This window comes from Talpa occidentalis, unplaced genomic scaffold, assembly GCF_014898055.3.
Source record: "Talpa occidentalis isolate TD23 unplaced genomic scaffold, MPIMG_talOcc4v2.1 talOcc4.3, whole genome shotgun sequence".
NCBI classification, from domain to species: Eukaryota; Metazoa; Chordata; class Mammalia; order Eulipotyphla; family Talpidae; genus Talpa; species Talpa occidentalis.
In genome coordinates this window covers 76,931,529-76,954,822 of record NW_023603184.1, presented here as the reverse complement: position 1 = coordinate 76,954,822, position 23,294 = coordinate 76,931,529, and the positions used below count along the sequence as shown (strand labels likewise).

The 23,294-nt window shown below is 34.8% G+C and overlaps 1 protein-coding gene across 1 annotated transcript in view; it reads left to right on the top strand.

The window, feature by feature from the left end:
* Nucleotides 1–23,294, top strand: part of LRP1B (LDL receptor related protein 1B) — a 1,722,250-nt gene that overhangs the window by 1,072,273 nt on the left and 626,683 nt on the right. Inside the window, exons 16-18 of the mRNA XM_054699700.1 lie at nt 13,892–14,032; nt 18,185–18,310; nt 21,268–21,384. Of these exons, the coding sequence (XP_054555675.1) occupies nt 13,892–14,032; nt 18,185–18,310; nt 21,268–21,384 (384 nt within the window). The remainder of the gene's footprint in view (nt 1–13,891; nt 14,033–18,184; nt 18,311–21,267; nt 21,385–23,294) is intronic.

The window sequence follows — 23,294 nt, the reverse complement described above, 5'->3', positions numbered from 1 at the left end:
GACAAGTGATGTTGAACATTTTTTTCATATGCCCTGTTGGCCATTTGCATTTCCTCTTCAGAGAAGTTTCTTTAGCTCTTCTGCCCATTTTTGACTGGATTAATTTTCTTTGTTGTTGTTGAGTCTCATCAGCTCTTTGCAGATTTTTGTGATCAGTCCTTTATCATTAGTGTGGGTGCAAAAAATGTTCTCCCAGTTTGGGGTTTCTCTTTGTTTTTTGTTATTGTCTCTTTTGCTGTGCAAAGCTCTTTAATTTGATGTAGTCCCAGCTGTTTATCTTTGCCTTCCTATCATCACTGTTTGGGTGATGTGTCGTAAAGATGTCTTTGATGTGCAAATCACGTAGTGTTTCGCCTATATTCCCTTCTATATATTTTATGGTTTCAGGTCTTATGTCTAGTTCTTAATCCATTTTGAGTTGATTTTTGTGTATGGTGTGAGGTGGTGGGTCAAGCTTCATTCTTTGCATGTAGCGACCCAGTTTTCCCAGCACCATTTATTGAACAAACTTTCTTTGCTCCAATGCATATTCTTTGCTCCTTTGTCAAAGATTAGTTGACCATAAATCTGTGGGTTTATTTCTGGATTTTCTATTCGATTCCATTGGTCTGTATGTCTGTTCTTGTTCCAATACCATGCAGTTTTGATGATTATGGGCTTTGTAGTATAGTTTGAAGTCTGGGAGTGTGATGCCTCCATTCCCTCTTTTTTTTTTCAGGAGAGCTTTGGCTATTCGGGGTTTTTGGTGATTCCATAGAATTTCATCAATATTGTTCTATTTCTTTGAAGAATGACATTGAAATTTTGATTGGAATAGCATTGAATCTGTATATTGCTTTTGGTAGGATGGCCATTTTAATAATGTTTATTCTTCCAATCCATGAGCAGGGGATGTCTTTCCATTTCTTTGTGTCTTCTTCTATTTCTTTTAACAGTGTTTTATAGTTTTCTTTGTATAGGTCTTTACCTCTTTTGTTAGATTTATTCCCAAATATTTTGATTTTTTTTGTTTCAATAAACAAAGGGATGGTCTTTTTGATTTCTTCTTCTTCAGATTTATTGTTGTGTATAGGAAGCTACTGACTTTTGCGTGTTGATTTTGTATCCTGCCACTTTAACTGAACTGATTGATGAGTTGAATTAGTTTTTCTGTGGAGTTTTTGGGGTTCTCTATGTATAATATCATATCGTCTGCAAATAGTGATAGTTTGACTTCTTCTTTTCCTATTTGGATTCCTTGGATGTCTTTCTCTTGTCTTATTGCCCTGGCTAGGACTTCCAGTATTATATTGAAAAGCAATGGTGAGAGTGGACATCCTTGTCTTGTTCCAGATCTTAATGGATATTGCTTTCAGCTTTTCACCATTGAGAATGATACTGGCTGTTGGCTTGTCATAGATGGCCTTTATGATGTTGACGTATGTTCCTTGTATCCCAGAATTTCAAGGGCTTTTATCATGAATGGGTGTTGCACTTTGTCGAAAGCTTTCTCAGCATCTATTGATATTATCATATGGTTTTTATATTTCTTTTTGTTGATGTGTTGGATAACGTTGATTGATTTCGGATGTTAAACCATCCTTGTGCCCCTGGAATGAATCCAACTTGGTCGTGGTGAATTATCTTATGGATACATTGTTGGATTCTGATAGCTAAAATTTTATTGAGGATTTTTGCATCAGTGTTCATTAGGGAGATTGGCCTGTAGTTTTCCTTTTTTGTGTTGTCCTTGTTCGGTTTTGGTATTAGTGTAATGTTGGCTTCATAAAACGTGTTTGGTATTGTCCTTCCTTCTCAATTTTTTGGAAGAGTTTGTGAAGGATAGGCACTAATTCGTCTCTGAATGTTTGGTAGAATTCATTTGTAAATCCATCAGGTCCTGGGCTTTTGTTTTTGGGGAGGTTTTTTATTACCATTTCAATTTCGCTAATTGTAATTGGTCTGTTTAGGTGTTCTATTTCTTCTTTATCTAGCTTTGGGTGATTGTAGAGTTGTAGGAATTGTCCATCTCCTCTAGATTGTTAAACTTGTTTCCATATAACTGTTCATAGTAGTTACTGATTATTCTTTGATTTCTGCTGTGTCCATTGTGATTTCTCCTCTTTCATTGATGATCCTGTTTATTTGTGCTTTCTCCTTTTTTCCTTTGTGAGCCTGGCTAGGGGTTTGTCTATTTTATTGATTTTTTCAAAAAACCAGCTCTTGGTTTCATTGATCTTTTGGATTGTTTTTTTTAGTTTCAATTTCATTTATTTCTGCTTTGGTTTTTATTATTTCTTTTCTTCTACTGGTTTTGGGGTTTTTTTGTTGTTCTTTTTCTAGATCTTTGAGCTTCGAGATGAGGTTGTTTCTTTGCGTTCTTTCTTGTTCTTGATGTGAGCTTCTATTGCTATATTTTCCTCTTATTACTGCTTTTGCTGCATCCATACATTTAGGATATTAGTGTCCTCCTTGTCGTTCAATTCAAAAAATTTTTTAATTTCTTCTTTGATCTCCTCATTAGTCCAATGGTCTTCCAGTAGTGTGGTTTTTAATCTCCATGAGGTAGGAAAGTTCCTTGCCTTCTTTTTATGGTTTATTTCTAGTTTGATGCCTTCATGGTCAGAAAAGATGGTTGATATGATTTCAATCTTGGTGTATCTGTTGATGTTTGTCTTGTGCCCCAGTATGTGATCGATCCTGGAGAATGTTCCGTGTGCGCTTGAGAAAAATGTGTACTCTTTTTTTTTGGGGTTTAGTGTTCTATAGATGTCTGTTAAGCCTAATTGCTCTAGGTCCTTATTTAGAGCTTTGGTTTCTTTACTTATTTTTTGTCTTGTTGATCTATCCATTGTTGATAGTGGTGTGTTGAAGTCTCCCACTACGTATGTGTTTTCTCTGATGTCTGTTTTCAGAGAGGACAACAGTTGTCTGATATATTTTGGTGCTCCTTCGTTTGGTGAGTATATGTTAATGAGTGTTATTTCTTCTTGAAGTATTGTCCCCTTGATCATAATGTAGTGACCATTGGGGTCTCTTTTTATCTTTTTGAGTTTGAAATCTGTTTTATCTGATATAAGTATAGCTGTTCTGCTTTCTTTTTGGTCCATTTGCTTGTAGGATTGTTTTCCATCCTTTAACTTTGAGCCTATTTTTATCTTTTGTAGCTAAATGTGTTTCCTGGAGACAGCAAAAGGTTGGGTTTTGTTTCTTATCCAGGCTGCACTCTGTGTCTTTTTATGAAGAGTTTAGTCCATTTACATTTAGAGTTAAATATGATATGTTAACATCTGTATTTGCCATTGTGTTTGTCTTCCTTTGATTTTATTTTTTATTCTTTTATAACTTTTTTTTTTTTTTGGCCTTCTTTCATTGTTTTTCGTCCCTCTGAGGTTCTGGCTTTAGGACTCCTTGTAGTATTTTTTTGGAGTGGGGGTTTAGTTGCAATGAAATTCCGGAGTTTCTGTTTGTCTGGGAAGGTCCATATTCTTCTTTCAAAGAGGAAGGAGAGCTTTGCGGGATAGAGTATTCTTGGTTGGCATCTGTTTTCTTGGAGTCTGTTGACTATGTCCCTCCACTCTCTCCTTGCCCGTAGTGTTTCTTCGGAGAAGTCTGATGTCAGCCTGATTGGTTTTCTTTGAATGTTATCTGTTTCTTCCCTCTTGCCAGCTTCATTATTTTTTCCTTGTCCTGGATTCTTGGAGCTTTACTATTATGTGTCTTGCTGTATTTTTCCTTTCGTCGTGGAAGTTTGGTGTTCTTCTTGCTTCTTGTATATCAATTTTCAGCTCCTTCTTCACATTTGGGAAGTTCTCTTCAATTATCTCTTTGAATATTTTCTCTGTTCCTACATCTCTCTCCTCTCCTTCTGGTATTCCTATAACTCTTATATTTCCTTTCCTCATGGAGTCAGATAGTTCCCGAAGTCTTCTTCGTTCTTTTTCCTTCGTACTTCTCTTTCCTTTTCTGTTTTGGTTCTTTTTATTTCTGTGTCTTCAAGATTACTTATTCGTTCTTCCATTTCATCTATTCTGCTTTCATTGCTTTTCCCAGAATTCTTTAGTTCTTCCATTAATTCTTTGATCTCCTGCATTTCTTTTACTTCCCTCTTTAGGGACTCATTTTCTTTTTCTGACCATTGTTTTCCCTCTCTAGGACTCAATTGCATTCTTCTGATCGTTGATTATTTTCCCTTATCATTGTTTTCCTTTATGACTTCTGTCAGTTTTTTAATCACGGCAATTTTAAATTCTCTTTCTGAAGGCCCGAAATTCTTCAAGTTATTGTCTTTGCAATCTGGGGGCTGGCTTTCTTTTGTGGTGTGCTTTTTTCTCTGGAGAGTTGCTAGGTTGCGTGTGGTTCTTCTCCTCCCTACTGTCTGTTTTCTAATTTGCTGTATGCGTTGGGACACTGTGTTGTTGGGACTGGCCGGCATCTTGGGTGCTTTTCTCTGTTCCCTCTGGTTCTTCCAGGAGTCATCTGTCAGTTTCAAGCAGCCGGGCGGCCGGGCTGTGTGGCTGGTGCTGGTCTCCTCCTGGGGGGCGGGGATCTCTTTAATGGCGCCTGGAGCTCACCTCCGCGGCGGATCCTGCAGGGTTCACCTTAGCTCCCGTTCACGGTTGTGGTGGCTGCAATAGTTCCTTTCCACTCACAGTCCCGCTTGCTGTGTCCGTTTTTTCTTGTTGGCCGTTTTGTTTGTTGTTTCCCCTCCTCTCTGCCAGTCGGAGAGTGCCGCTCTGTGGGCGGGGGAGGGCAGAGCAGGTTCTGCGCTTCCCTCCCTTCTCGTCCTCTTTTATGCAACTTCTTTCTTCGGGCAGTTGCTGGAGTCGTCCGTTTATTTCCGTGTCCGTTCTCACTGGGACCTGCCTGCTTTTCCTCCCTATTAACTTTTTAATGGGAGATCTTACTCGCAGCGTCTCCTCGCCGCCATGTTGCTCCGCCCCTTACTTTATTAATTTTTGATGACTTTTCCCATTTACTGCTTCATGGCATTTCAATTGACCCTTTGAAACAGTACTTTTAAACACATGTCCTTTAAGCACAACAATAGCTATAAGGCTATACATATATAGATATTACATGAATGTTTCTGGAATAACTCATTCTTGAAATGTTAGCCATGATTCTCCATGGAAATGGAGGTAATAGAATGCATCTATATATAGAAAGAAATTTATTGTAAGTAATCGATATATGCAATTATATAAGATTTCAAGTCCCATGATCTGCAGAGAACAATTCTGAGACTCAGGAAAGCCCATGGTGTACTCCCAAATTGAATACAAACAGGCCTAGACACAGGATGGGCCAGTGATTTTGTATGAGATAAAAGACAGGGGAAACACCCAATGTTTATTTCAATGTAATTAGGTGGGAAGACTTATTTTTACTTACAGAAGCCTTGATTGCTTAACTCTGATCTTCAATTGATTAGATGTGTTGCACTCTTATTAGCAATCTGAACTACTTAGTCTACCAATTCAAATGTTAGTCATGTAAAACCATCACATAAATGTATACAGAATAATATTTGATGAAATAAGTAGGCATTTTATGGCCCAGTCAAATTGACATAAAATTTACCATCTAACAATTGTGTTTTTTTTAAGATTTATTTATTTATGCATACAAGAAATGGGGTACAGGCCAGAGGTGCGGGGGGTGGGGGTATGTGAGAGGATTCACCAGAGATAGAGTGGGGACAGAACAGGCAAATTGACTGAAATATACTGCTGAGGGGAGCAGTGGGCAACACAGGAGAGTTCTGCTGTGCCATGTGGGTTACCTCTCTGGCTGGCGATCAGTCTCAGTCCTGCAGGGGCTGAGGATAGCTTCATAGTGCTGTGACTTAACCCCGTGCACCACTAGGGAGGCCACATCTAAAAATTGTTAAATAAATATTTCTTATAGTTTTCATCAGTTATGTTGTTCATCTATGGGGAGGGAAAAGGAGAAATATTGTATCAAAGAAGACTTCAGCTTATCAGTACTGTCATATTTCTTCTGAAAAAGATAGATAAGAGGTTTTTTACTAACATGTGAGAAATACAAAACTAATTTAAAAATAAAAAACACACTTCCAATGCTACTACCAACAATAAACCACTAGACTATTTTTTTATTTTTTATATTAATATATTTTTTGTTATTTTTTACATCATTGTTCATTTTTAAACAATATTTGCTTCCCCCCAACCCCTCAGGTGTGGTCCCCATAGAGCTTCCTTCTCCAATGCCCCCGTGCACCATCACCTCAGTCCCCTGTGCTCCTCCCTCCCTCCCTCTGATCCCTCTCCCTCCTCTTCCCCTGCGGTATGTCTCTGATTCATAATTGCCTGTTTTTGCTTCATTATGTTTTGTACTGATGGAGTACTTTACAATTATAAATCTTTGTAGGTTATGATTTCCAGGATACCCTTTATAATAATCCTAGGTAACATTTATTTAATTTTTATATTGGATGTAACATTTTTTTAATTTAATTTATTTTTTTAAGATTTATTTATTTATTTATACAAGCACTGGGTACAGTCAGAAGCACAGGAAGGTGAGAGAATTCACCAGAGCCAGAGCGGGGAACAGAATAGGCAGACAGATGAAATACACTGCTGAGGGGAGCAGCGGGCGGCAGGATAGGTCTGCGCACCATGCGGGACCCTCCTCCAGTGGCCAGGGAGCACCCAGGGATGGAATCTGCGCTGGAGAGGCTGTGGGCAGCTTTGCAACCCAGCGCTCAACTGCTGTGCCACTGGGGAGGCCCGGATGTAACATTTTTTATTTTAAGTTCATGATTCTCATTAGCCCTTTAAATAAATATGTAAGGAATATACAATTAATGTCCAATTTATGATGTAGTAATTGGACTTATGGGTTAAAAGTTTACAAAATTTACAAAGTTAGTTTTTTTAATTTTAATTGTGTGAATCATGATTATCTGGATCATTGACTTGCAAATTGTTTTTTCTGTTTCTTCATTCTTATGCACCATTAAAAATATGTAGGTCCTTTATTCATTGACATATCTATACCTATGGGTGGATATTGATATGGAAGAGAGTTCTTATCATTGGATGACTATGGATAAATAAAAAGTAGATGACTTTTGATTTGTAAGGAAATACTACATACAGTGTTTTTCATATTGTTGATGTTAGAATTTATATTATGAAGTGTATACACATGTGATTATATACCTGGGGAGAATCACAGAAAATATTTCTGAGATTATTTGTATCTTTCTAATATGTATTATATAATTCATTGATGAGGAAATCCCAATGCAATAAAAAGGGTTAGAAAATTAATTTAAATATACTTGTTATATTGAAGAATGTTAAATCAATGAAAACAGGGGAGTAATTATTTGAGAACTTATTGTTGCATTTGGTGTTAAAATTTCTATATCTTTTAATAGTGTCTGGAACTTTCCTAGGTTCCTTTCCAAATCAATGAGATTTAATGGGAAAATCAGAAGCAAAAATACAGCAACTGATTTCTTGCTAAGAACTCAATTATTATATAAATTATTCCAGTTTCTATTCATTTACTGGTAAAGGTCTTTTAATTATATGTCAGCCTGCATTTGTAGACCAGGAAATTAGTGTAGTGAAGAAAGACTACAGATAGAGTTCATGGTTGACAATTATAATGTAAAACATATCGATGTATCACTAACCTCTCAGTAATGCTGAATCCTATGGATTTCTGATTCAGTTCAGGCTAGATTAGTCATATGAACTGTCTTAACTTGATTAACTATAATCTAAGATAACAAACAAAAGAAGAAAATATGTGTTGTAACCATTTAGATGTGATTGCCCTGCTTTCAGTCACTCTTATCAAATTTATATCAAATGAACAAAAAACCCATTGGCAGATGGTCCAGCCAAAATTAAACACCAACAGTTGTTTCTCAATAAACTTGAGCATATAACTATGCCAGAAGAGCCATGCACCCAGCAGAAAACAATTGGCATGCTCCATGATTAATTAAAGATGAATTCTAATGCCATGCCTGGAAGGAATGGAGAATGAGATTAGGTTGAACTCTTTGTCCTTGTGAATCTTGTGTGTCATGGTAAAATTATCTCACAATTTAAATGAGTTTGGTATAACACAGTAACTTACAACTTATTGTCTAGACAAGCATATATAATATCAACTGGCTATCATGTAATTTTAAATTTATCTTAGTGTCTTTGTGAGAGAAAATCACAACGTACAAAATTAATAAATGAGGATGTGTATAATTCCAAGAGGAAAGTTCAGTTCTAAAATAATGATAGTCACTATTTTTTGAAACAGCAGGATAATTGTGTCTAGAGTAAGGAAACAGTAATTCCCTAAATGTTCTTTAGTGGCCTGAAAGAAAAAAACAGAACTTTCCAAAATGCCTCGTTCTCAAGAGAGCAACTTAAACACTGCAAAAATATTGTTCATCCAAGGGTAGCCTTGCGCAATTATATGTCAATGGTACTCTGTGACCTTTTCACCTTGCAGAACACCAGATATATTCCTCTGTCAAAAACAGTGCTCCACAATGGTTGAGCCATTTATCTGTTTGGTGGTGACAAGCTTTATGTTCTAGGATATATGCAATCTAATGTGTAGTAAAAAGTTTAAGGCAGTAAAAAGTTTAGAAGCTCCATTCAGATGAATATTTATGGCCTTCTGTGCATAGGAATTCACAGAAGATTATGTACCACTTAGGTTGGCTGCTCAGAAGACCACTCTATCTAATGAAAGGTCATCCTACTATGATCTAGAGGAGAAATTCAAAACCCATGACAAGCATTTTTCACAATGCTTTCCTATAAACAAACATATATAAAGATAACCAATAAAGTACAACTTCAGGTTTTCTTTTAGGTTCTTCTCTCTCCTTTCTCAAATAAAGATATTGCAAGACATTCTGTAATCTCAAAATTCAAACAATGTTATTAAACAAATAAACATGTTCGAATGTGAGACATCTAGACAATGAGAAAACATTATCACTGTGACTAATGTCCTTTTGATTGAGTTATCATAATTTTGATACAGTCAACAGCACCACACCTGTTTAGAGAGGAGATAAGGTTTAATTTAGAAAGATTAACACACTGGGATTGAAAAGAATAAAAGCAAAATTAGAAACACAGGCACTTGTGCATGGGTACCACAGCTTATTAAGCCAAGGTCAGGAACATATGTATGAGTCGATGACAAGGCTGTGATCCAAATCTGAAATTATTCAAAACTAAAATATAAGATACTTTATTATTAGGGAATATTCCTTTACTTTATTATGATCTAGAAATTAATTCCAGCAACCATCTACCTTTTTTTACCAGGAAAAATCATTAATTCTAGATTGCATATTTCCCTTTATCGCATATTGAATGTCTCGTGTAGGCTTTCTAATTTCAGTGCTCTAACAGCAGGTATCAGACAATGAATGAGAACGCGCAGTTCCTTGCCAGACTTGTCATGATTCATGTCATTTTGCTTTTGATTTGGGCAAAATTAAAGGATTATTTATTACTTTGTCAGTCGTCTTACTTTTGAGATCATGTTGTAATTTTTTACTGCATGTTTCCCTGGCTACAGAATTGCAGATTCTATGCCAGTTTTCAAATTCACAGTGCAAAGCACACCTAATAATGGTTAATATACTGAAAGCAATTTCTTGCTATGTCTGAACACTCAAATGCTATATAGGTTCAGCCACATTAAGCGTTGGGACAAAGAAACATATATGGAATTTTCCTATATGTTCACTTTTTGCTTCTGTAGGAGAGATATTATCACTCTGTTTTCTTCCTAGCTACCTTTTTATCGGTAAAATAAACTGACTTCATTTACATTCTTAAGTGATGGGAGAAGAGAATTAACTGTTAAATCAGTTGAAATGATACTGTTTTCCTAAAGTATTTATAGCATCCACAGCGATGGAGTTTTACACAATACTAATGATTATAATACAGATTTATCAATCTGTTCATTCCAATCAATCAGGAAACACATATTTTGAACATCTATTCAGTTGCCCGGTTCATTTCTAGGCATTTTTACTGTTCTGTATGTAACATTGCCTTCCCTACAATCAAGAATCTCAAGTGGAAACTTTAGATACGCAAAAATGAATTAAAAATAACTTCTTTATAGAGATTTGTGCAAGATATAAAAAGCATTAACCTAACTTGTTATGTGTTATTTGCTCTCTTCTCTAATTCCAACTACAGTTTTTCATCATCTGGTTGATATCATAAGAATTGTTTCCACAGCTCTGAAGCTCTGTCTGTCTATGAGCTGCTGTCCTGTGATAGATGACTTTGTTACCCAATTCCAGAGATAAGTCAATGCTGGGGAAAAGAGCATGGTTTTTGAATGTCTAAACCATCAGCTTACCCAGATTATCACCTCACATATTTTTTCTTGATAATGGGGTATTTTTAGCTCAAAAATTACCTAGCTGATATCACTATGATTATCAGCATTGATAATGTGATTTCTCTGTGATGTAACTTTTGCTTAGATCTGGATTGGGGCTAGAAAAAAACTTAAGATGCTGTTATGCTCTGAAAGATTTTGGAAATAAAATCCCATTTTTTAAAAAAAAATCCTCTACTATTATTGCAAAAAATATAATGCATCTTAAGTTTAGTTATGGTTAAGTTATTGGTCCACCGTTATCACAGTTCTTGAAGAAAAACATAAGACTAACAATCTCTGGGTGAGACACAAAGGATTTTATTATTGATGGCACAGCAGGCAGCTTAAGTTTCATCTCTACACTGATTCTCCTTGTCCCACATTCCCAAATAAAATGGGGGCAACACATAGACAGATCCAAGTTAATGCAATATACACAGTGAGTTTGTATCCCAACCAAAACATTCTGAGTTTAGGAGTCAATTAGAAATCTGCCCAGCCTTTCCCCTAGAGGTTTTATTCTTGCCAAGAAAAAAATTTCCCCTCTGTTCTAGCAGGCAATGCTATCTCTATTTTACACATCTGTAAGTTATACAAACATAGTCAAGAACAAAATCTGATACAAGATGTGTAGAAACAAATAAATGCCTCTTTTCCAAAAAACTGTAGGACTTAGAAGAATTGCACACAATTTTTAAAAAGTAAAAATATTTGTATATGTTTAATTATACTTTGTTTATAGTTACAGGCCATGCTTAATTGCTGCTACATGTAATATTTGTCTACATTAGTGGCATTGACATAGATCAATATCAGAAGCAATATACAAAAAAAGATAAAATTATATGAAGTGGTTAACAACACTGGTTTTCAAGTAATAGTAGTAAGCTGCTATGAAAAATGAAAATGAAACTTCATACATTGTTATCTTATTTTGAAAATTGCTATTTTCATATTTATATATTTTAAAATAACCAACTATAAACATATATTTAAATCATGTTTAAAGCATGCTTAAAATGCTACCTGCTAGCAATAATCTATAATGATCAAAATATCACTTGACAATCATTTGATCTTATCTTTAAATTGCTTATTTTCAAGAATATATAATTCAAAATATATAAGTTTATTGGTATTTTGACTTCCTTTAGATGTCTTATTATTCTTCAATATAAAAGTTGTTGTTCAAAAGCAACTATAAATGAATAAATGCACTCGATCATTCTTTAAGATTGGGAGTTGGAATGTTTAATCAAATGACCCTGTGATCGATGGTCAAGATTTTTAAATTGGTATATTATTAGAAAATAAATTCTTGAGGATTTTGAATCCTCAAGCTCTGAAAAAACAGAACTGACTATGTCTTTAACATCAACTAGCAAAAATCTAAAGCCAAACTTAAAGGAGGGAAGGAAGCTGATAATCGATATATCTCAAGTAAAGCTTATTCGATGTCTGTTTAAAAAAAAAAAAGAAAACCTCTTGGAGACTGTTGAATGCTAAGCTGAGTAATAATAGAGTAGAGGGCCTCCCCGGTGGCGCAGCGGTTGAGCTCTGGGTTGCGAAGCTGCCAGCGCCGGTTTGATCCCCAGCTGCTCCCTGGCCACCGGAGGAGGGCCCCACATGGCGCGCAGACCTCTCCTGCCGCCCGCTGCTCCCCTCAGCAGTGTACTTCGGTCCTTATGCCTGCTCTGCTCCTCGCTCTGGCTCTGGTGAATTCTCTCACCCTCCCGCGCTTCTGACTGTACCCAGTGCTTGTATAAATAAATAAATAAATCTTAAAAAAAAAAAAAATAGAGTAGAATTAATCAAATTGTTCTTTAAGTGCTCAATTGAAGCAAGGCATCCAAAGATTCAAAAGGCCTTATTATGCAGTTGAGCAGACTTGAAACAAATTAAGGAAATATTCACATTATCAGTGACCAATTTTAGAGATTTTTTTGCAAAATTTTTGATTGTAGAGATGGTCAGACATATGCCAAAACTCACTTCCCCGCTTCATTTTCATTCTCATCCACACTCTCATTTGCTTAATCCTAGGTTTGAATAGGAGACAGTCTTTCTGTTTTGTTTTTATATTTTGGTCATCTATTTTTTGGGGATTTGTTATACCTACCTATAGATATAGATATGGATCAGTATCATTAATACATTTATATATTTACAATATTTGTTACTTTCAAGTGATCTTATAGAAATGAGATTATTAGAGAATTTGCTGTTTCAGTACTTTGTTATTGAGACAGATTAAACAGGAAGGACAAATTACTGTCAATCCCAGAAACAAAGATGGCTTGTGTAATAGGGGACAGAAGAAACATAGGATTATCTTTTTTCTACTTGAATATTTCATTCACCAAGCTGATTAATTTTCACCATAACATATAAAATAAGAATCTCCATTCACACTGGGCAGCTTTTTCATTGTTTTTTTTTTTTGTTTGTTTGTTTTTTTTTTTTTGTTTTTTTTTCCCCAGCCCACAAACCCACATCCCTTGTTCCTTTTGAAGTAGCTCTTTGAAACAGATTCTCTGCAGTTATGGGTCAAAGGACACATTCCTTCTTCAATTCTTTTAAGCAGGGATTAAGGGAGTGTCATATTTTCTAGAAGTATCACATATGTTTTCTCAATATCCTTTATTACTAGAGCATATATAAGTTTTGTGACAGCTCATCAGTCTAAGCCAGTTATCTAAAATAAAGTTCTAAGCCATTCAAACTAAGATGGAAATATTGGATTTTGTTTCTTCTAGCAAGTAAGTATTAGATCATTTGAACTGTAGATAATCGCAGTTCATGAAACAAAATAATTTCCTTTATACATGATCACTTATTCCCTTCTCTTTACAGATCTAGTGTACTAAATCCTTTGTAAGAGAATAAAATAATAGTAATACTGTGATTTGTGAATAAATCTCAATTAACTGAATTCCTAACATTCAATTAAAGAACATGGTGTATCCATATGTATATATCTCCCTGCTTAGCTTGAGGATATAAGAAGAGATAGTTTTGATCAACATAATACTTCCTTAAATAATTAACTGTACATTAATTTCCCCCAAATGCAGACCAGCAAAGTAAATAGAGCCACCTATGCTGTGTGCAAATTACATTATCTTTTCAGTTTGATTAATTTTTTGTCAAGTTGGGTGATATAAGTCTTTCTATGTCTCCATAGGTTACTCTAATAATCAACTAAAATTATAAATAAAAGTCCTTTAAATGATGAAACAACAAGCACCATTAAAAAATATGGTACTATATTATTTTTATAATTTTAGTGCCAGTATAAGATAATTTTTAAATTTTTAGAATAATTATTGGCAGAAAAACTTAAAATTCTCTTTTTCAGAGATATTTGTCTCTACAATGATAGATGTTTCATTTTCTATAAAATGCTAGAAGTTAATACCTTGTTATTATAACAAAATTCACACTTTAACTGAATGTGGCTAATGTTGTTCATATACCTGGATTTTGTTTTTAACCTTAGTTAATCCTGGAGAAATATTACCTCGCATATGTAAAGCTGATGAATTTCGCTGCAGAAACAGACACTGTATCCAAGCACGGTGGAAATGTGATGGTGATGACGACTGTCTGGATGGAAGTGATGAAGATTCCGTGAATTGCTGTATGTTTTCCTTCAAGTAATCTTATATCTTCATGACCTTGAGTGTGTGAACTATCCAAGCAGGTTGTGAAAATCTGAAAATATCTTTGATGCAGAATGAACTGTTTTGTTTTGTTTTGTTTTTTATTCTCAGTATAAAAATTAGACCTTACGTTACGTACTTTATATAGCTTTAAAGCACTATTATTTTTCTTCCTTCCTCATATTTAATATTATCAATTTGTTTGCTCCAAAAATCTTCTCCTTTTCCTATTTTGTCCTTTGTGCCCCCATTCTATTTTCAACGATTGCTCTACCAGACCCCTTTGGATCTCTGAATTTAAAGATTTGGAAAATCAGTTTAAGGCCCCTTAAGATAGGACTACTCATACAGAAGGGCACGATCCACTCCATTGCTCCTTGGCAACAGGGCCTTGAAGAAGATCCAGGAAAAGAGTTGTGAGTTTGGAACCTAACTTCACTAACTCAGTACATGGTCTAAATCACATATGGGGCACTCAGATAAAAAACTAAAGGTTTGACTTTTCTCTTTTTGGTTTTTATTTAATTTTTTGTAATTTGCTACCATAGGAATAGTTTCACATGCCTGGTAGTGATAAGAATATGTCCCACATATGTAAAAGAAAAACACTTTCAAAAACACACTAAATATTACTTTGAGAATGTATGTCATTAGTCACTAACTAAATGGTATTGAGATGTGTAAAAATATTTTATATAGAGATATGTATTTGACATATTTCTTCTATCAGTTGATTTGACTTAGATACATTATTTGTAACAGAAATGCTTTTTTTCAATTAATGAAATATTGCAGGTTAAAGTAACTGAACTAATTGAGAGTTAATTGACAATCCTCCATTTTACTTTCTTTCTTTTTAAATCAAGAATATAAACATAAAGTTCCACTGTTCAGAATTGACAAAATTGAACTAGGCATAACTACCATGCAACTAGCTGTGTTTTGGGACAAAATTCCAGAATGTAAACCTAAAAAATAATTTAAAGTTGTGCTTAAATACAAAATGCAATAGTTGTAATTAATACATAGATGCAATACTACTTTCTCCTAATTTTTAAACATGGACTCAGACATCAACATGATGTACTTCTTATGTTCAACCCCAGAACATCTGTGCCATATAATATACAACTGCATGTTAAATATCAAGTAATAAATTGAAACAACTAGCTACAACTTTTGCAGAAAGAGGAACACTTCATCTTAGAGTAAAAGGAATGTGTTATTATTACAAAAAATTTTGCACAAATAATGTATTATATAGGTATCAGATTAATTGCTTCATTTCTCTAATTCACAATATTTATTCATGGTTTTAATGCATGCTTCCTATATATCACCTTGCTCTGTAGTAGCAGAGAGTCTATGCTCAACACAAAAGTTTCATTGCAATATTTATCCATCATCCACTATGTCCATGTTTCTATCTCTATGATTATTCTTGTCAGCAATCTACAAAGAAACTCAATTCCTCTATGAGCACAGGGGATATTTCATTTTGTAAGTTAATTGTAGTGTTGAATTTCCTAACCAGAATTTTTTTCTGGATTTTTTCATCACCTTCCCCCAAAACTACAGCATGAGTTTTTCCCATATTGTAGTTTTCTATTTGACTTAAAGTCCATATTCCATTCTATCAATATATCCTATTTCTTTTGCCACATAAATGATTTTTTTTTTTAATTTTTACCTCTTGTCATTCTCCCCTGGCTAAAATAAGCTCCTAACCGAGATTAAGTCAGCAATTGCATTGCTATTATTCCAACCACAACTTCTCCCTTAATTAAAGTTCACTCCTCACACTACTTTCACAATGGTATTTTTTGAATAAAATCTAATTTTGTTATCAGTAGCTTCATGACCAACAAGATAAATTCCAAAGTCTGGTGACTCGCATGTAAAGTACTTCATGCCAAGTCTTATGCTTACCTTTTTTAGCCTTAAATGTCTATCATGTACCTTTTTATCTCCTTTATACTTATCAATTTGAGTGACACAGGTAGATTCTCTTAAAAAAAAAAAATAGCCTTTCCTCTTCTCTCCTCTGGGACACTTTACTATGTGTTCCCAGTCTAAGAAATTCACTGTAGTTTGCAAATACCTCCTCAGAGAGGGGTTTTTTGAACCCCCCCAAAATCTCCTCTGTAAAAGCAAATTGGAATTAAATACCTTCTATACATTTAAAATTGAAACCAAATTTCAATTATACACTTATTTATTATATCTAAAATAAGAATATCTTCATGAGGAGATCAACATTATCTTGCAGCATCTCTGTAGGCTGGGAATCTAGCACAACACCCAGAAGAAGGATGAATGAATAAGTAAAATGCAAAACTGAACATCTTTTTGCCAGCTTGTAGCAGTATAGTGTCTTCTTTAGACACTGCAGTGATTTTGAGCAACATTATATTTCTGAGGTCTCATGGTTAATATCCAGCACTACATAATTCATTTTACAGGATTATTTTAGATTTTAAGTACTCATAGGGTTTGACCTTGAATTCTATTATTCTACTTTCTCTGCTTTAACTTCTCAACTCCAAATCACAATACTATGGATAATACTTGTTCCTCCTTTTTGAACTCCCATTTACATCATTGATGAAAATTGCTAAGGTCCTTGATCAAGCTTTGCTGAAGTGCTCATGCATAATCTTGATACTTTAAAATGTTGACCCTCTAATATATTGTATGACTTTTATCCTCATGAGGAGCTACTTCTGCTAAAGTACCCAAAGTGAGCAGAAAATGTTAATCATGTTCAGATGCCAGAAAACAGACTTTCCACTCAATTATTTTTCTCTACATGAATAAAAACTTCTAAAATTATAAAAGCATTTATCATCCAAAGCTACTTTAAGGAATTAGTGTTTCATAGAAACCGACTATAAATGCATACATTTTGCTATGCAACAGTAAAATAAAGTGCCTATTTTTCAAATTTTCAGTAAAGCTAATACCATATTTATTGTTATCATTCAGACGTACAGCTACCTGGCACAAGGAAAATTACTTTAAAAAGAATGTTGAAGTTGTGATACAAATACTGAAGAGTATGTCAGTTCAGTTAGGAATTTAGCCTCTAGAATGTAGAAGAAATAATCACAGAAGGTTAACTTTAAAATGGCCCCCTGTTGTGCTTAGATATTGGAGGTTTAATCCTTAGCTGTGCACAGCTTCCCATATGAGGACTAGTCTTGTCCTCAGCATATTTTGTTGATGCATGTTTATTTGTTCCTACTAGGGGAGAAAACTCATGATGATAATTTTTGTTATTAAACTTATAAAGGATTTCCTATTTAACATCAACTCCAGGTCACAAGTGATACATTTTTCTTCTCTGTATTTTCCTTCCAGTCTCAAGAAACATTAGACAAAGCATAAAAAAAAATCAGATTTATTTAATATTTCAAAAACTATTTGAGTGGATGTGTGGTTTAAAAAAGAAGTATTTTTGATATGTATTATTAAATGATTTTGATACATACTTATTATATTCATATTAAATCTTGAGGTTAATGTTTAGTGTTTTGGTTAAAATTTTTAAAAATTGGGGCCTCCCTGGTGGTGCAAGGGGTTAAGCTCCACACTATGAAGAAATCCACAACCTCTGCAGCACGAGTTCTATCCCTGGCTGGCCAGGGAGAGACTCACATGGTGCAGCAGACCTCTTCTGACTTGCCCCCTGCTCCCTTCAGCCTTGTATTTTCAGTCAGTCTACCTGTTCTGTTACCCACTCTGCCTCTGGTGAATCCTCTCACCACCTGCATCTCTGTCCTGTACCCCAGCTCTTATATGTATGTATATATACATCTTTAAAAAATTAAAAATTAAAAATTGCATTGCTAGTTGTCCTAGGAATACATAAGCAACTTAATGATATAGTTGATTTTATGAATATATAAAAATAAATATATTCCCTTTTATTTGAGGTTTAGTTACTTGATATCTAAAATAGTAATATCAATGTATTCAATAAAATATAAGACAGAGAATGACACAAGTCATGCCCTTTATTTGCTGTAATATTATCAATACTCTAATTTACCATAACTGCATCTTCAAATAATTGATAATTTTATATGATTAAAGTTGTTTTTCCTTTTTCTCCCAACCCCGGACCCCAGTCAATCATAGCTGTCCTGAGGATCAGTTTAAATGCAAGAATAATCGTTGTATCCCCAAGAGATGGCTTTGTGATGGAGCTAATGATTGTGGGAGCAATGAAGATGAATCCAATCAAACTTGTGCAGGTAAAACTTTGCTTGGATAAGTGCATGAAGTTAGTCTTCCTAAGATTGCAGGTCAGTGCTTTGAACTAAGCTGAACATTACTAGTGCTGATGATCTGATTATTGCAGTAGTAAATTAATTCAGAGTTTGATGCCACAAAACTAGACTACAAATTATCTGTTATTTAATATTTGGCCATAACAGCCTTCCAAAGTAATTTGGCACTTTATCTATACATATGGGTTGACTGTTGATGCACGTCTTTGACAAGACTTGTCCCTGCTAAATCTTACTTGGCAGAAGAGGTTGAGGTTTGTTAGCATGCTGTGATATAGTCTATCTCACAAGGAAGACTATTTTTTTACCTTGAAAAAAATATGTAATTTATGTATTTTTTTTAGCTGCTGTAGAATGCCTCTGTGAATAGTTTCCTGTTCCTGACACATTTGTTTATATTGGGTAGGGTTTTTTCTTTTTCATGAAGTCCCAAGACCACTACACCTATTTATACTTCCATATAATCTATCCCATTGTAATAAATCTTTGAGTCCCTAGTGAGATTCTCATTGAATAGGAATATACAGCTTGTGGTACAGGTTGCAACAGATGCCAGAAAGGTCATTATTAGTCAGATAAGTGTTGAAAAATGATACTGACTCACAGCAGTGTACTGCGTTTCTTTAAATGATGAAGAAAAAATAGTACATTTGATGACTTTTATTGATATGATCAGTAAAACTTAATTCTTATCGTTATATAAGCACATCAAAATGTATCAGCTACATCACCTTCTGCCTTTGCCAAAATAAACCTACTAAATAAAAAAATCATTAAAATATATTAATTAAAACTAGTGATAACATTACAGGACCGATCTAGAGGTTGAAAGGCATGGCTGTCCTTTTGTTATGCCCTTGGGTTTCTTTTGGAAAGACTCAAACCTCTGTGCACCTCAATTCCATTGTAAAATTATTTCAGCTCCCTAAAAATACAAATTGACTAAAAATTGTTTGCAAAGAGATTTTCACCATGTACAAAACACCAATGACAAACTGAACAGTTCCCACTTCAATCCTAACTTATATCTTATATTTATTTTTTCCCATAGTGACGTATTTACTGAGGTCCCATGAACTATTCCTTTTTTCCTTGATTAAAAACTTGGTTTAATATTTTAGAGTAACTGATTATTTTTAGTATATTTTATGTGTCTTACTGGCTGTTTCACAAAAGACATCCTAATAGAGAAGGACCTGTAAAGGTCATTTGCCCCTAAGCTCCTGTGTTTATTTTATATGTGAGACATGCAAGGAGGGACTTGCTTAAACTCACATCACTGGGAAAATTTTTGGGAAGCTCAATTCATGAGTTCATTTTCTGAGGTTTTTTTTTTTTTTTTTTTTTTTTTTTTACAAATTATGCTATCCTGACCATTAGTTGGAAAGTTGGAAGTTTGGTTATGCTCAGTGTAACTTTGCCCAGGTTGCTATTACCACATGACTGTTATTTAAGATGAAGCATCTTTCGATGCTAATATGATTATTGTTGTTTTAAGGTTATGGTTCAATTCAGAAACTATGCCTCATTACATCCTAAGCAGATGAAATATGTTTACATCTTAAATTAAAAAGCATTACTGACTCAATTTGGAATACCATATCTTCTTCATTTCTATCAAATTTTAAAGATGTGCTTTTTTCTACATGGTTTTTAAAGGGATATTTGAGATTGACTAGCTACAAAGAGTAGTAAAATTGTGAGTGCTATACATAACAGTACAAAAAAAATATCAATCCTACCTAGTAAGGTTTCTAAGATACTTCAGTCCTGTAGTACACTAGGAAATAGAATATAACTTCTTTGCTCCTCAAGTGCCACTTGCAGTGATGCTGGCTGAAAAATGTCATTCAGTACTAGGCCTTCTTGTCAGTGTGTTGATGGTTGCTATTATGACCACTCTACATGCTGATGATTTGAATAAAGAGAAGAAAAATAAAAGTAAGTCTTAGTTTTAAAAACAAAGTATTTTTTATGACAATGTACTTCTTTTTTTCTGAAATAAGTAAATAGGTCATAGAGCTCATCATACTGGAAAATGATGGAAGATTAATTAGAAACTGTATGTATAACAATCTAAGGCTTGGGGTAAAAGGAAGGGAAGCTATATTCCTGTTCATGCTTTCACAAGTTGAGCAATTTTTACTAGAAAATGGCAGTCAAATGCCTTATAGATTATAAACCTTTTTACTGAATAATTTTAAATCACTACTTTTGACTAACATAGAAGACAAGATTCTATATGTGTGTTCATTCAAATCCTTAAGAGAGCCCAAAGCAAAGTGTGTTGATTTAATATGATTAAAAAGTTATGTATTTTTATATAACTATACTGCAACGTGAGTTCACAATCCATGCTAAGTCTAATGTAGATTTTAGAAACTATGTACTGCGTTCCTGCTCTGTGCAGTGGGTCCTTTAGATAAATAAATGAATCGATTGAAAATGTTAATGGAAAAAGACAACTCTGACCCCAAGACTTGAAACTAGGTACCATGAGATAGAAAATAATCTCCCCCACCTTCATCACAGCAAAAATTTTCTTGGTTTGCTGGCAAATACTCTGCAAAATTCTTTTTTGTTAATTAAAAGTTGGATGAAATTTAATTCAGCCATATATTCATAAGCGTGTGCTAGCAAAAATTTTTAAATAATGAATTCATAGCTTCATTTATGGCCGTGTGAGGATTACTGAATATCTTGTCACTTAGCAGTCACTCTAATTGAAGGTCTAAACTTGTGAACTTTATAGAGAAGAGAAGCAATCTGGCATTGTCAAAAATAAAAATGTGCTTTAACATTTTATCTAATAGAGCAATATAATATTTTATTTAAATGTTATATTGTGTTTTTTATTTTATCCCTAATGTTGTTCAAAGCCTTCTAAATATATCTTTTGTACATTCACTGAACCATCACAGCCAGAACATGCCAGGCAGACCAGTTTTCCTGTGGAAATGGGCGCTGCATTCCCAGAGCATGGCTGTGTGACCGGGAAGATGACTGTGGTGACGAGACAGATGAAATGGCATCTTGTGGTAAGTGTGAGTGAAGCATTCTGTTAGAAGATGTGTCAAGAGTCTTTCACTAGTCTCCTTTATTTATTTATTATTTTTTAAAGATTTGTTTTTTTATTTATACAAGCACTGGGTACAGTCAGAAGTGCGGGATGGTGAGAGAATTCACCAGAGCCAGAGCAGGATGCAGAGTAGGCAGAAGGATCTAAGTACACTGCTGAGAGGCACAGCGAGAGGCAGGAGAGGTCTGCGTGCCATGTGGCACCCTCCTCCGGTGGCCGGGGAGCAGCCGGAGATCGAACCGGCACTGCACAGGCTGCTGGCAGCTTCGCAACCCAGAGCTCATCCGCTGCGCCACCGGGGAGGCCCTTCACTAATCTCTTTTAAAATACTATTTATTTCTGGGCCTCCCCTGGTGGCGCAGGCGGTTGAGTGGTTGAGTGCCATGCTGTGAAGCTGTCGGGTTCAATCCCGGCTGGACAGCGAGGGTCCCACATGGCATGGCAGACCTTTCCTGTCGCGCCCGCTGCTCCCCTCACCAGTGTATTTCGTCAGTCCGCCTGTTCTGTTCCCCACTCTATCCCTGGTGAATCCTCTCACCCTACTGCGCATCTGGACTGTACCCGGTTCTTGTAGAAATATATAAATAAATCTTTAAAAAAATAAAAGACTATTTATTTCTTTCTAAATCTTATGTTCACAAGTCAGGAGGTCTGTTACTTTTTATTACTGCCTTTTGGGCCTGAGTGTATACACTTCACTTCAGAATGTATCCCATGCTTGAGGCAGTAACCATATCCACTGCTAAAATAAATGGATCCAAACATTGCAAATTTTATTAGGAAGTGGTTATTACTAGACTAACAGAACATTCTGAAATGTTTATTATTAATCTTATATCTACAATGATTAAATTTTTCAAACAGAATAGCTTATTGAGTGACATTCAGAGTAAATGAGGACATGTTTCTTGTTGGCAGGCATCTGTTATATTGTTGAAGCAAGATCAATTATGAACAGTGAAACATAGCAAGGGAGTGAACCAGGTTAAGACTGTGCATTATTTCAGGCATGCTTATGGATTTTCAAATTTACTTTGACAAATGATATTAGAAATTAGGGGAAAAGGGCCTCCCCCTGCTGGTGCAGTGTTTGAGCACTGGGCTGGGAAGCTGCCCACAGCCTCTGCAGTACTGGTTCGATCCCTGGGTCCCACATGTTGCAACAGACCTTTCCTGCCACCCCTGTTGCTCCCCTCAGCAGTGTATTTCATCAGTCTGCCTGTTCTGTTCCCCACTCTGGCTCTGGTGAATTCTCTCACCCTCCCGCGCTTATGATTGTACCCAATGCTTGTATAAATAAATCAATAAATCTTTAAAAAGAAAAAAGAAATTAGGGTATATATATATATATATATATATATACACACATATAAATACACACATACATATGTACGCATATGTGTCTAGCACATTTATTAGTATACAGTTGAATATATATTTTTAACAATTTGGCCCCATGTTACCATACTTATAGCAGTTAGAAAATAAGTTTGTTTGTTTTTAAACCTCTCAATTGAAGTGGTTCTATTTAAGGAATGCATTTTCTGTTTACCTAAACCTTTTATTTAAAAGTTTTTTCTTGCACTGGACTATTAAGTCCCTGCAGATGTAGACATTTGAGCTGAGTTTTTAACATATGAATAAAGTATAAAGTTGATAGTACTATTAGAAGATAATGGTAGTGTTAAAGAATAAAAAGAATAGAGAATCATACAATAATAATTAATTATATATTTCATATATAGAATTTCAAATCATGTTCCAACAATGAGATTGAACAGTATATCATCTCTCCCAATATTTAGATCAATCATATAGTCCAAAGGAGTTGGATTTCCTTCTAGATGGTTCTGTATTTTAGGAAAACTT